General features: G+C 38.3%; 1 protein-coding gene across 8 annotated transcripts in view; it reads right to left on the bottom strand.

The window, feature by feature from the left end:
- Positions 1–929: 929 nt before the first annotated feature.
- Positions 930–13,766, bottom strand: part of letm1 (leucine zipper-EF-hand containing transmembrane protein 1) — a 29,041-nt gene continuing 16,204 nt past the window's right edge. The window contains exons 10-17 of one of the 8 annotated variants that reach the window (XR_013801111.1): positions 12,433–12,522; positions 12,035–12,067; positions 10,943–11,077; positions 9,707–9,900; positions 9,012–9,044; positions 7,933–8,089; positions 5,536–5,798; positions 930–5,216 (exon numbers count right to left, since the gene is read on the bottom strand). Coding sequence is in view for 7 of the 8 variants with exons in the window: in XM_079641592.1 (XP_079497718.1) it covers positions 5,649–5,798; positions 7,933–8,089; positions 9,012–9,044; positions 9,707–9,900; positions 10,943–11,077; positions 12,035–12,067; positions 12,433–12,522 (792 nt within the window). In the remaining variant the exon portion in view is untranslated. Of the gene's footprint in view, positions 5,799–7,932; positions 8,090–9,011; positions 9,045–9,706; positions 9,901–10,942; positions 11,078–12,034; positions 12,068–12,432; positions 12,523–13,766 lie in introns of all 8 variants that reach the window. The other 7 variants (XM_079641592.1, XM_079641593.1, XM_079641595.1 and 4 more) reach the window with 7 other exon arrangements.

Genomic DNA, 13,766 nt, shown 5'->3' with positions numbered 1-13,766 from the left:
TGTTTTTTAGACCCCTGCGATTTTAAATCTGATTATTAATTGTTTTAGGCCTCGGGGAAATAATGAGTATGAACCGCAGTGTTCCTAACATCTGAATAAATCCAACATTTTCCAAACCACATCAAAATGACACCCATAGGTTTCATTTTGCAGAATTCTTTCTTTAAACAACCCCAATTTAATCTTATATACCATTATACCTCTACTTACTATTTACAGAACATACCTGTGCAAACGTTATACATTCCTGGGATCCACTTTCAGATACCAATTAGCTTCATACAGTGAAAAATTACTTCTCAACCTCTGTTAAGAAGACACAAGGAATACTCAAGGCTGTAACGCTTATGCAATTAGTTACCATTGGTTAACACGCTCTCTGCATCTTCTGCTGCTACCCAATCAGGAATGAGACTCACTCTTCCTGTATTCACATGTTAAACTGTACTCATTAAATCTTGTGTATCTGTTTTTTTCAGGCTTTGTTTGGATCTGTTCCAGAGCATCACATAAGCAGGGACACACCGCCAAAATAAAATTATTTTTCTTTTTGCCATTAATGCAAAGAAAATGATTAAATATTCAACAGAAACCTGCAGGAAGTCAGCCTGGCCAATGATGGCGTTTCACAGGACGTTCAGTGTGCATAAGGACTTAAAAACAAGATCTGTAATGGCCTCGATGCGTCTGTGTACTTTACTTTAATCTGTTAACATTCAGACTTTAACATTTTAGTTGGGTTGAGCTCCAGCTGTGGAGTACGGAGGCTTTGTGGGGAGAGGCAGTGATGTGAAGATTGAGGGTTTGGGATAACAAAACACAGAGAATGTCTGCATGGAGAGCTTTAGCGATGACACAACCTAAAATGGCTAAGTGGAAATGAGACAAAGCATGAGTGATGGGAAAACAAAATCAAACAAAAAAGAGAATCCAGGATCATCCATAATTTATTCAACATGTATGATTCATTTTTAAAAGTTGCTGTACATTAACACTTGATCTGTGTTGAAAAATAAATGAAGCTTTTCGTACATTTGAGAGTCAAGATAGTCATTTGAGGGTCAAGATAGTCAAACTAAATTCTGATATCAGGTCATGTTGTTAAAGAACATCTCCACATTTGGATGAAGAAAAAAAAAAAACATTGCAAAATTTGATTAAATAAATAAATAAATAACAATTATCTCAAAACTAAACCTCCAGCAGGCTTTATCTTTTATACTGCATGATGTCACCGCACCTTTCAAACTGAGTTGAGATGTTACGTGATTTCTTTCTCTGATGTTAGCCTATTAAAACTTAAAAGATCAACACTGGATTCCTACATTTCTTTTTTAGAATTAATTTGATTATTGTTTGGGATTAATATCATGTAAACTAAAAGTGGCTAGCCAACACGGGGCTTTTAAACATGTCAAATTAATTATTTACAGTGTGTTCAGACCGGTTCAGACAGAAGGCATTTTATTTTCGGCGCATAGAAATGTTAAAAAAATGCGTCTTTCCATTTCCACACATGCAAACAAATGTTGAATATATATGTATTTTCTACATTTGAAACTGGTAGAAAAGTGAGGAATATATGCTTAGCCTTCTGCCTGAAAAGACCTGAACTCGTGATAAAAGATGGCGGATGCGCTATTAATTAAAATGTTTAAAGTTTTCTACACCTGATTATGAACCTGATAGTTGCTCCAGTTAGACTCCTCCTCCTCCTCATCATGTTTCCCTGACTTTAAAACTCTCCTGATCCTGGTTTCAGTCTCCAGCTGCCTTTTCCCCCTACTTCCACCCAAAGATAAATCTCATATATTTTTAAAGATCCTACAAAAAGGTAGCTTCCTGGAAAAAGTGGATTCTTAAAAATATATAGTTCCATACAATAATCACCAACTAGTGCATCACCTCCCAAAAAAGCAGACTATCAAAAACCACACATCACTTTTTGGTTAGAGCAGCCTTTTTTCTAACTGACTCTAAATTACATATATTACAATCAAACACACCTCTGCCTCAAAAAGGAAAATACAAAGTTATGTACATGATGCATCATGACTTATTGCTTTAAGTATTTGTTCTTCTAGCATACAACTCCTCAAACTCTACAGGAATCTTTAAGGACGGTTTTTATATCGTAGATGGCGACAAAGCAGCTCACACAGCCTGAGTCCAAACAGTTCACACACACCTGCGGTATCAAAAACAAATAGTGCATTTACACATTGGAAATACTAAGCAGAGGACAGTCAGAGACAGCGAGCTCAAATCTGCTGTTTCTTCTTCCAATGAGTCTAAAATGTCAAATGAAAGTCACCAAAAGAGAAAAAAACCAGACTCTTGCATACTGGACTTTGTTTCCAATGAAAAACAAGATGGCTGTCAAAATGCCTTTGCTGCCAACGGCAACCCTCCTCTCTTCCTCCTTTAGAAAGACTTTTCTGAAACGTAGTGCAACACTGCTGCCAGCGGTGAGCTTTGAACGCTGCTCCGCTCCACACACAATCACAAACCACCACGCACGCCTGCAGAGGTTTTGTAAATAACAATCTAAGCTTTGTAAATATAGGCAAACTTTTTAAAATGTTGACTGTCATGTAGCATTCTGCTTTCGTATAAAGGTTCCTTTAGGTTGTTTTTAAACAAAATGTAATTGTTTTTTCCAGAATTTCATGAATGCATTTTTAGGTTATTTTATTTTTAGATTATCATATCCCGCTAGCATGTCCGAAATATAATGTCAAAAGGACCAGTGTGTGAAGTTATTTTATAGCTCTTTAGTAGCACAATATTTGCGAGAATATACAATTGTTTGATAATATATGCAACCATCTTACGTGTAAGAATTAGCACATTTTCATTTTCTGCTTCTATATTGAATATCCTATAATTTTGTAAAACGTTTGGGCTTTGTAACACAAACAAATGACCTTGAAGATGGAAAGAATTTAGAACTGAAATGGTTGGTTAATTCGTTCATCGACAGAAAATAACAGATAGCTTGTTTATAATTATTTCGCTCACCAAACATGCCAAACAGTTTAGATTGATGATTGTAAATACACATGATTGAGGTTTTCGACTGTTGTTTGGACAAAAACCTGAGTGCTGACACATCACTTTTTACAGATTAAATGATTAACAGATTAATACATTTAGTTTTCCTGGAGCGCTCTGCATCAACACACATACCATTTCAATCCTCTCCAGACCTTGATGCCCTGGTATATATCACTATCACACGTATACCCCCAGTCCTTTGGCCCCTCGGTGCCTAGAAACAGTGGCAGTGCTGCTGACGTACACGCACTCCTCTGAGCCGTACACACACACACACCTCCGACCCGACCACAAACACCCCTCTCTGCTGCCAAGTGTAATAGAGACGTTGTCACAGCGTTCCTGCGACGTGTTTACACCGACGGCTGATTTATGCGGAGCAGAGCATGCCATGTCCCGCAGGATCGTCTCTTAACATAAACACAACCCTCGAGAGGAGCTGGCTGTGGCCCATGTATGGGGCGAGTGTTTACCCATCAGCACCCATCAGAGTGACTGCAGCGCTGGGTCTGACCCTGGGACAGAGCACCACGAGCTCTAAATCACGCACACGTATGACAGCGGATTCCGGGAACAGATTTAAATGAAGCGCCGTCCTCTCAGCGCTATCTCAAGCACCACTTTGTCTAATGACGTTTACACCTGAGCTCCTCTCTGGTTACCGTGGAGGAAAAAGTGTTTGTTCCACCACAGAGGACCCAACACTAAATCTTCCCTTTACTGTGGGGTCACACTAGACAAACAACTCAGTGGGCTGAAAGTATTCAATTAAACAATGAGCGGATTGAGAGATACCTCCATTTTGAAAATATAGTACTTGTGTAAGACATCAATTAGGCAAACATTGAATGAATGAACAATGGCTGTGTCCGAGTTCTAAAAGATAAGAATTTGCGAATATTTCCTTTTTGAATCCAAACCCCGATTATGGGTGTTGGACAGACTAAAAATCATCATTTGAAACCGTCATCTTGTCCATTGTTTGACATTTTATAGATTAACTTTTAAACAAAACGCATCAAATAAAATCCAAATAAATATTAATTGCAGCACTTGTTTAAATGTGTTGTCAAAAATGCAGTGGCCAGGCTGCCTGCAGTGTGAACACAGTGTGGACACAGTGTGAACACAGTTGAAAAGGGACGTACAGCTCAGTAGTTGATTTGATTATTAACTGAAATGATTGCTTACAATCCACACACATTCATGGCTGCAGTGCTAAATAACCCAGTGTGTGCCTCTAACCACCTTCAACTGCAACAAAGCTTCTTTCAGCCCAAATTAAATCAAGTAAATCCTCTGTGAAGACTATCTACCGTACAGTACTCAAAAAATATACAGTGATCCATAATATCTCTGTCAAGCAAAGGTCACTTAGTATTCAAGCTATGGAGGTCAGGATTACGAGTTATCACACTACTCACGTGCGTAAAATGAACTAGTTGCAGATAAACTACTTCCACCTTCCGAGCAGACAACCTCCAAAGCACTGCAAAATACTTTCCGAGACAGAAGCCAGAAAAAATCTTAAACACTTTTCTACTCTACACAACTGACTGATATTTCAATTGTTTGGCTATTTTTGTGTCAAGATACGCATTGTCCTTACTGCTGAGGAAACAGCTTTGTTTGTTTGTTGGTTTTAGGAATCAAAAAGCTATGATTAAATGTGCCATAGTGCAATTTTGGCATTTATCAGAGATCTATTGAGAATACACAAGAATGACTATGAAGAGCTTTGCTAAAATGAGACAAAATATTAAGTACAAAATGAAAATAAAATCCAGTACAGTACTTTTTAATATTGATGCTTTAGTCATTAACATCCAACACATGAATCCTCCATTTACTTATGATTGACTGGGAATGATGAACGTAAAGCTAGGATTTTGTATTATTATTATTATTAGATTGAATAATTAGCATTATTTTAATCTCACGCATGATTTTATGTTTTTGGTGGATTTTCTTTGTGTGATTATATATTTGTTAGCAGCCACCATACTAAACTAAAGCAAGCAAAAAGCTACCCCGTGCAAGTACCGTTCAGAAAGAAATAACAAAAGGTTACAATGAGAGCATGATGAATGAACAAAATCAAAAGAGGAAAATAAATAAATGATGGTAATGAAGATGACTGAGAAGGGTCCAGAAATGATCTGTGAGATGACAGAAAGGAAAAGGCAAGAAGGTTCACCTCAAACTTTAAACAATATTTCTCCCTAATATATATTTTTCCAAACATAATATTTAAACAACTTCCTCTTTTGCCATCTCTCATGCTGGAATATTAACCATTGTGTTCCCTCTATCAATAACTCATTGATATATAAGTTACATATAATCAACATATATTACATGATTAGTACAGAAACGTTTAACATTATCAAGTTAGATTTTGTGCCTTTTTAAACGCAATTTGCCTTCTTTTATGATTTTTATGTTATTTTCCGGACATTTTGAGAAGGCAACGGTTACCTCTCGTAATGGTCGTCCACATCGATCTGCTGTGAAGACTTTTCTACGACCGGGAGCCAGTCAGTGGTCTCTTTTTTGTATTTATATATCGCTATGTGTCTTTATGGAAAAAGTTAGTTAGTGAAAGTGGCTGCCTCCTTCTCAGCCTTCTCTTTGGCCTTCTCCTTCTCTATCAGCTTCTCCTCCTTCTGCAGCATCACCATGATGTCCGCCACCTGAGAGGTGGAGATGTCGATGTCCTCCTTGTCGATCAGCTCCACCACCTGGGATAATGCAGGACAAAAGAGCACATGTTTCAAAGCAAATTCAAAACCTATCTTTTTAATATGGCTCATCGTAGTATCGTTGTCCATGTTTTACTGTATTTGTTCTGTTTTGCTTTTATTTTAAATTTTATTTTTAAAATTATTTTCTTTTAACCTATTTTAATTTCTTGTCAGCTTCTAACATTACATTTAGCTGAGGCTTTTATCCAAAGCGTCTTACAATAAGTGCGTTCGACCAAGAAGATACAAACTTGAAGAAGACAGAATCATATCAGTACATCAGGTTTCATAGAGCCACACATTTGACCTATCATGCAAAATGCACTACGTCTTTTCTACATGAATATGTGTCCCCGGTGTTCCAGGGAACTCACCAAGTGTCAGAAAACACAACCCTCTCTATTTTCCTCCATACCCACATCTCTTAAAAAGGGGCTGCAACGGATCTGATACAGACTGATCCAGATTTGAACACTTCTATGACATCACAGAAGTGGCGCTACGGCTATTGGGCCAACTCCACCAATCAGGAGGAGAAAGCCACGGACAGTGCCGTTGGAAAGCGCTGGAGACGCTGTAGTACATATGCCAGGCCTGTAGATGGTGCTGTTCTCACAGAATCAGCCCATGATGCAACGACAGTGTTAAATTGAGCGAAATGAGGAATGGCTAAAATGCATGATCTGTTTGGTATTTTGAAAAATAAAAAGTATAAATATGCCTTATATAGGTATGGTCCTACACTATATTATTCAAATATAGCATGATAGGTCCACTTTAAAGTGCTACTCAACTGGCTTTAGATAAGCCAGTCCTTTATTAGTATATAAGTGCTTTGTTAGTAATTCTATCGCTCGAAGTGGAGTCGAAAGAGATGAGTTTTCAGTCTGCGCCGGAACATGTGTAGGCTTTCTGCTGTCCTGATTTGAATGGGGAGCTCATTCCACCATTTTGGAGCCAGGATAGCAAACCCATGTGTTTTTGCTGATGGGAGCTTGGGTCCCCCTCGCAGCGCGGGTGCAGCGAGCCGTTTGGCTGATGCAGAGCGGAGTGCACTTGCAGGGTGTACAGTTTAACCATGTCCTGGATGTAGGAAGGGCCAGATCCATTCGCAGCATGGTACGCAAGTACCAGTGTCTTGAAGTGGATTCTAGCAGTTACCGGAAGCCAGTGAAGGGAGCGGAGGAGCGGCGTGGGAACATTTAGGAAGGTTGAAGACCAGACGAGCCGCTGCATTCTGGATGAGCTTTAATTCAAGGGGATTTCATTAGGATCACTGTAGATGTTTTATCTTGTTCTGTACTTAATTTAATATTATTTTAATATTGTTGTTATGTTTTCTGTAAAGCACTTTGGGCTGCTTTGTGCATGAAAGGTGCTATACAAATAAAGTGTATTATTATTATTATTATTATTTGAGCTGTTACTTTGCTTTATATCTCAAGTATTTCTAAATAACATAATAATAGGATCTCAGAAAAACTAAAGGCTAGGTTGTAATGAAGCTAGGTGGAGGTGTGTCACGCGTGCCAGGAAATATTCCATTTCATTTTCGAACAGGGGATACACTCATTCTTTTTTCTAGTTTTGTTAATATTGAGAGATAGAGAATTAGTCCTTGGCAGAGGTCTGTGGTGATGTGTAACTGAAAGTATTTGAACATAACATGTCACTATAGATATTACAATATAGTGACACATTCAATCCCACGTAGCATCTGTTGCCTGATGTATTGTTTTCTGTTGTTTTATAATATTTGCTATATACCACGGCATTTAAGGAAATACATTTGAAATATACGTGACCTGATTTTAAAGTGTTGTGTCTTCGGTGAAACAAATGAGATTAGTGCTCTAAGTATTTCTACATCAAATAAAAAAACTCAAAGCTAAAAAGTAAAACAAAAAACCTGCAGAAACTGCCAGTGGTACTATTTATCAAAATACATAGAATACAATCATTTCTATGCTTAATAGGATAAAGCCTCTCTCTTCCATAACAACCCCTTCTTTAGTACTTTTCCTATTAAAAACTAACTTTAAAATAACTTTCTGTGATAATTAAAGGAACTACAAAATAAAAAACGCACCACCAATCAGGGCCGTATTTCTCCGTTGTCTCGTGAACGTACCTTGATGACGTCGTCGATGTCGATCTTCCCGTCCTTGTTGTCGTCGAGCGACTCGGCGATGCTCTGCAGCTTGTGCTCAGGAATGTTCTGGATCTGTCGCATGACGCTGATCAGCTCGTCGATGCTGATGAGGTTCTCCCTGAAGGAGTAGAACACACTGCATACAGGAAACAGTATGTAACCAATTGTGAGGAGAATGTGGCGGAGAAGTCTGAGGACAACATGCCCCAATCGAGGTTCCCGAATCACACCCATTACGCTGATTTCAAGCTTCGTCGATAGTGAGAGTGAACATTACTGTGGAAGCTGCCTCAAAGTTAATCCATGCTCAAAATGCTACTAAGAATGATGCATTTGGTTTAAAGCTGAATTAATTAGCAATTTACGATTTTTTTATTTTAACATCAAATGATTGTCTTATGGGAAATATAATACTTTTTTTCATTAGTTTTCTAAGCGCTATATTTATTAATAACTTTATATACAAATCACATAATAGAGATATTAAATATATTGTTATAAATCAAAGGCCCTACACAGCCTCAAAGATGGTTTCAATAAAGTTGCAGAGTAGACCTGATCAGATTGATTGATTTTGAAGTTTTACTTTTTAAAATTAAAAGAAGAGCCCCTAAAGTCTAAAAAAATATTCATATGATAAAAACAATGAATTTTCAGGACCTTAAAGGCTCCAAAATGTCCAAAAACACTCTGATAGGAGTTATTTTACTTCTGATACTTTAAGTACATTTTACAGATATTACTTTTACTCAAATACGTCCACCACTGATCGTCAGTAAACCCCTGAGAAAAACCACACAAATACATTTTGAGTTGTCCTAAATTCAAATCAAGCACTTTAAGTTAGATCTTAGCATTACATCTTGTTTAATTCATTAAGAAACAATAACTGTTTATTAAAGTGGATACACAGCAACCAATGGGGTGCACTTTGGTGTATGGAGCACAAAGGGAGGCTGGTTGATCGTTTACAGCGAAATTTCAGCAGCTTACAGCCAATAATGCAAGGTTAGCGTTTAGCAAGCAAGCAAATGGCAATTTACCACAGTGCATCTTACCTTCGGGCATCTCTATGTCTAATAAAGAATAATCTGTAAAGTTTAAATAAATTAGGATTCGGTTTTGCAATTGTGAATTTATTGTTAGCATGATAACTGACAGCACATGCTTCTGTTCAGGAAGACAAGTTGTTCCTTGTATTATCTCCACCAGCATTTGAAAACGTAATGGTGATAAGATAATGATGATAGTTTCAATGTAAAAGTCCATAATAAAAATGTATTACTGCTCAAAAAAAGAGACATATAAAATATACACTTTAAAATCAAAGATAACTGAGAAAAAAGTGTTTTAATTCATGAGATTAATTAATTAGTATTCCTACTTACATCATCCTGTTGCACCAAAACAGCAAATGTGAATTAATTTACTGTTAAAATAGTTTCCAACAAAGAACCTTTTCCTCCTGATTGAGTAACATTTGAAAAACTAACTGTTTTAGAAAAATACTGCACCTTTTTTAGAAATAAATTATATATTTGTGACCTGATTATCGAGGTTGAAACGTTTTTGAGGGATATTTTGTTTTGATCTTTTTAGGGGCTATATTGATAATCTAAAAAAAAATTGAATATCGTCAGCCCTTAAAAACTATACTACAAAATGGAAGTTCAAATCAATATTGGAACCCTTTTCTATTCTGAACCCCCTCAGACAGCAGCAGTGTAGGTTCAAATAAGATTTCCACTCTTACCCTACAGGTGGGGTTGTTCCACTCTCCATCTGTCCGTCCAGGATCACCTTGTCCTTCTCCAGCTCTCCGATGATCTTACCGATGCGACCGATCATTCGGTTCACTCTCTTCGACAGACGCTGGCTCGCCTTCGACTCCTCCAGAGCTTTCTCTTGTCCGGTCTTAGAGAGCTCCTTCTTTATCTCTTCCAGATCCTAAAAAAACACATGCGAATACATAATAGACATACAAGAAAAAGACACAAGAGAAAGTCAATTATTTTTGGTATTTCTCTGAATTAAGAAATCAATTGGTCTACTGTTTAGAAAAAAAGGAAGAAATCAAGGAGAAGGTTTCCCACCTGTTTCTAGTGACACGAGTAGCAATTATTATACAAATGAGAAGGTGTTGGTTAAGAGATGATAAGCTACTATATGGGAGGATCTTGTAAATGAAATATATGGAATGGAAAAAATGAGTATTAGAAATGATGAGTGCCACAGTGACGCGTCCTAAATCTCGCGTCCTAAAATGTCTCCTTCGAGAAATAAGCAATGCAATTTCTCCATAGGGTTTTGGAAAATAGCTTGAAATGTGGTTGACACACATGATGATATGATATACTTTTATTAATCCCCGTGTTTCTCTGCATTTGACCCATCCTAGTATTAGGAGCAGTGGGCTGCCATTTGGAACGGCGCCCGGGGAGCAGTGTAGGGAACGGTGCCTTGCTCAGGGACACCTCGGTAGCCGTTGGTCTTGCCGGGACTTGAACTGGTGACCTTCCAGTTGCCAAGCAAAGTCCCTATCGACTTCGCCACCACCGCCGTAATTGAAGAGACGGATCACGTTTTGTTCAGTCGGATAATATCCACATGTCTACTACTTTTATAATTTTCTAAATCATAAATCTATCGATCATAAATCTATCGATTAGATTAATAATAATAATGCATTTGATTTATATAGCGCTTTTCACAACTCAAAGACGCTTAAGATTTGTCGAAGGAACCCACTCTCTATCTTTGATGAAGGATTTGAAAAACCCCTTTATGTGAAAATTAACGTTTGTATGAGGATTAATGATATTCCTTTTTATTTTTCCTTTTGATATGTTGATTGTAATTTATAATAGTTTTAATGTATATCATTTTGATGCAACGATTACATTTCACCAAATACAAAGAAAACAACCGATTTGGATTCGGTTGATGGAACATTTTCTCTCTGCAATAACTACGAGTCAAAGAGCGGCACCTCGTTGTATTCCTGGACGTCGTCCTTCAGGTCTTCGAGTTCCTCTTTCTCCAGAGTCAGCAGCCTCTTCTGGCCCTTCAGCTTACAGCATGCGTCACTCAACATGTCGATCTCCTCTTTGGTGATCTCCTCACCCTGAAACACAAACAAAGGATTTTAGAAATGTGCTCCTAACTTTCAGAAATGATAGGTCCCAGTTTTGAAATCATAGACAACTTTTAGTTACTGAAGGGATAAACATGGCATCTTAAAGTTGTATTTTCCCTCCAAAGTGGATACAAAGTAGGTCCAAAATGTCATATAACCAGTAACACATGTGCCTTTCATATAAAACCACATAAAAGACTCATCCAAACACACCAAATGGGTAAAGAGGGAAGTTATAGGGGACACTGGGATACTCCCCTTAACCCAAAAAGCCATTACCACATGATGGAGAGAACTGTGGAGCTACACAAGACGTTAGTGAGAGGGGAAAGGTTCAACATGGGTCAGTGATACTGTCTGGAAGGATCCACAAGCAAAAGTGAAGGAGAAGTGCTGATATTGAAGATGTGGGTCAAACAGAATTTGCAAATCAGCATTTAGCCTTCATAGCACCAGATGTTTGGTGTTTTTATATCATAATTCAGGGAATATTGGTTCATTTTGTCCATGACTGCCATGGTTTGTGCACACTAGAAAGTATTCTCTGTTTAGGCTTCAAATGGAAAAAATATCAAATTCTAGTCAAACAATATTATTTTGAGTCAGTCTGTGATTGGTCTGTTCATTTTGCTTTCATTTACCTTGTCTGCTTTCTATCCCAGCAGAGCTAAATATGAGCATTTCTTGTTTACCCTCACTTTACTGATGTCGTATATTTATCTCATAACGTGTAATTTCCAGTAATTTGGATGATGTTCTTACTCATTCTGAACCTGAGGTAACATTGCAGGCTGAAATCGTTTTGGAAAATGCCAGAGTTGTTTGCAAAAACTGTTCAACCCACATCTGGGTCCGCTCAGAAAGAGACCAGAGACTGTGAGTGCAGGGATAAACTGGTATAGATGTGAGGAAGGGCACTTGGGAGGAGACATCATTAAACCTAACCTGGTAGCGTAGGAATGTCTGCCACTGTTCGTACTGTGTGGTACAGAAGACGCCGGTGAAAGAGTGGCAACAGGTCAGAGACAAATAACATACAGTCTGCGTAATAATCAGTAAATAACAAACAGAAGCTGGGTCCTCACAAATGATCCAACTTAGGTTAGTATTAAACATGATACATTCATTCATTTAAATGCAAATACATTACAATGTTGTGAAATATCTGGTATGCTAAGCACAGTGTCAGAGAGTTTGTTTTCTTTAAAATGGTACATAGAAATGTATGTAGAACCAAGAAATCTCCAGGTCCGAATCTCATCTTAGTGCAAACAAAATTGAAAGCCTGCAAGCCGTTCAAAATGTTTTACAGATCTCACAGACGGTATGTTGGGACACGTTACCTTGACTGGTTCTATGACCGGCGCCGTGTCCCTCAGTGTCTCCGCCTTGTCAGCTTGAACCGGCTCCGCCTCCATCTCCAACTCAACCTCCTGTAGGACAGTGATGGCGTAATTATTATTACAAATAAACTAATAAAAGTCAAAGATGTCCGTCTTATAATCTGTAGGATAACATACACATGGCTCCTCGTGAATGTAGCTAAAGTGTTCACACTTAATTAGCTGCTATGGGGACAGGTGTATAAGGCTGGGTATCGTTCCAAAATAACAATAACTAAGTAACGACCAATACGATTATAAAGTGTAGTAGCCCACGTCATATTCTTTCAGATTTCTTTACATTGTTATCCATGTACATCCATCATCTGTCTACTGACCTGTGTTTATTTACATGCCTATTCATTTGTACACTGTATCTGCCACCTAGACTCACCGTTTTATGTATGTGTAATGTTTGCTATATTTCAAAACTTCAATACAAATATTGTTAAAAAAAAATAAACTAAAGTAAAACAACAAAGTAATTCCCAAAACGTGTAAGAAAAACCTCTCAATTTCCAAAACTTGGCACTGAAAGCTTTGATTTTATTATTACCTCACCATACATTTTATAAGTGAAGTTTTGTGTACATTTAAAGGTCCCATGTCGTGCTTTTCTGGTTATTACCCGTCCCCTTGTGTGTTATGAAGGTTTTTATGCATGTAAACGGTCTGCAGAGTCACAAACCCTCAAAGTACACCCTGAAGCGAGTAAAACTCTAACACAGAAAATACGTGTCTATGCTGCCCCAGAACGCCTCGTTGGACATTTCTCTTTTTCCATTTTTTTCTTCCTGGTCACAGTGATGTGACGACGATCAAATCTATCTTTTCTCAGGCTGTGGGTGTGTGGTGAACAGAGCCTGGCTGTGAGTGTGAGTGTGAGTGTGAGTGTGAGTGTGAGTGTGAGTGTGAGTGTGTGTGTGTGTGTGTGTGTGTGTGTGTGTGTGTGTGTGTGTGTGTGTGTGTGTGTGTGTGTGTGTGTGTGTGTGTGTGTGTGTGTGTGTGTGTGTGTGTGTGTGCTCAGGCTGAGTTCCGCGGTGTCTTGCTGTCTCGCAGATCCCACGTAGCAACACCAGTAATAGAGCTCAAACTGTCCCCTCCTCGCAGCAGCGAGCCCCGCAACGTCCCGCCAACACGGCACCCAGACCCCACGCAGCATTCTCATCTGTCTGTCATTACCGGTGTCATTTTCTGGTTGCTAACGCCATTGTAACACATAATCACTGATTTTCCGCTGTAACAGTGGTGGACTCATCAGAACAGAGTGGGCGAGCTGACCAATCAGAGCAAAC

The sequence above is a fragment of the Notothenia rossii genome, assembly GCF_949606895.1.
Source record: "Notothenia rossii genome assembly, chromosome: 7".
Lineage (NCBI taxonomy): Eukaryota > Metazoa > Chordata > Actinopteri > Perciformes > Nototheniidae > Notothenia > Notothenia rossii.
The sequence above is the reverse complement of the archived record's forward strand: the minus strand, read 5'-3'. Positions and strand labels throughout refer to the sequence as shown.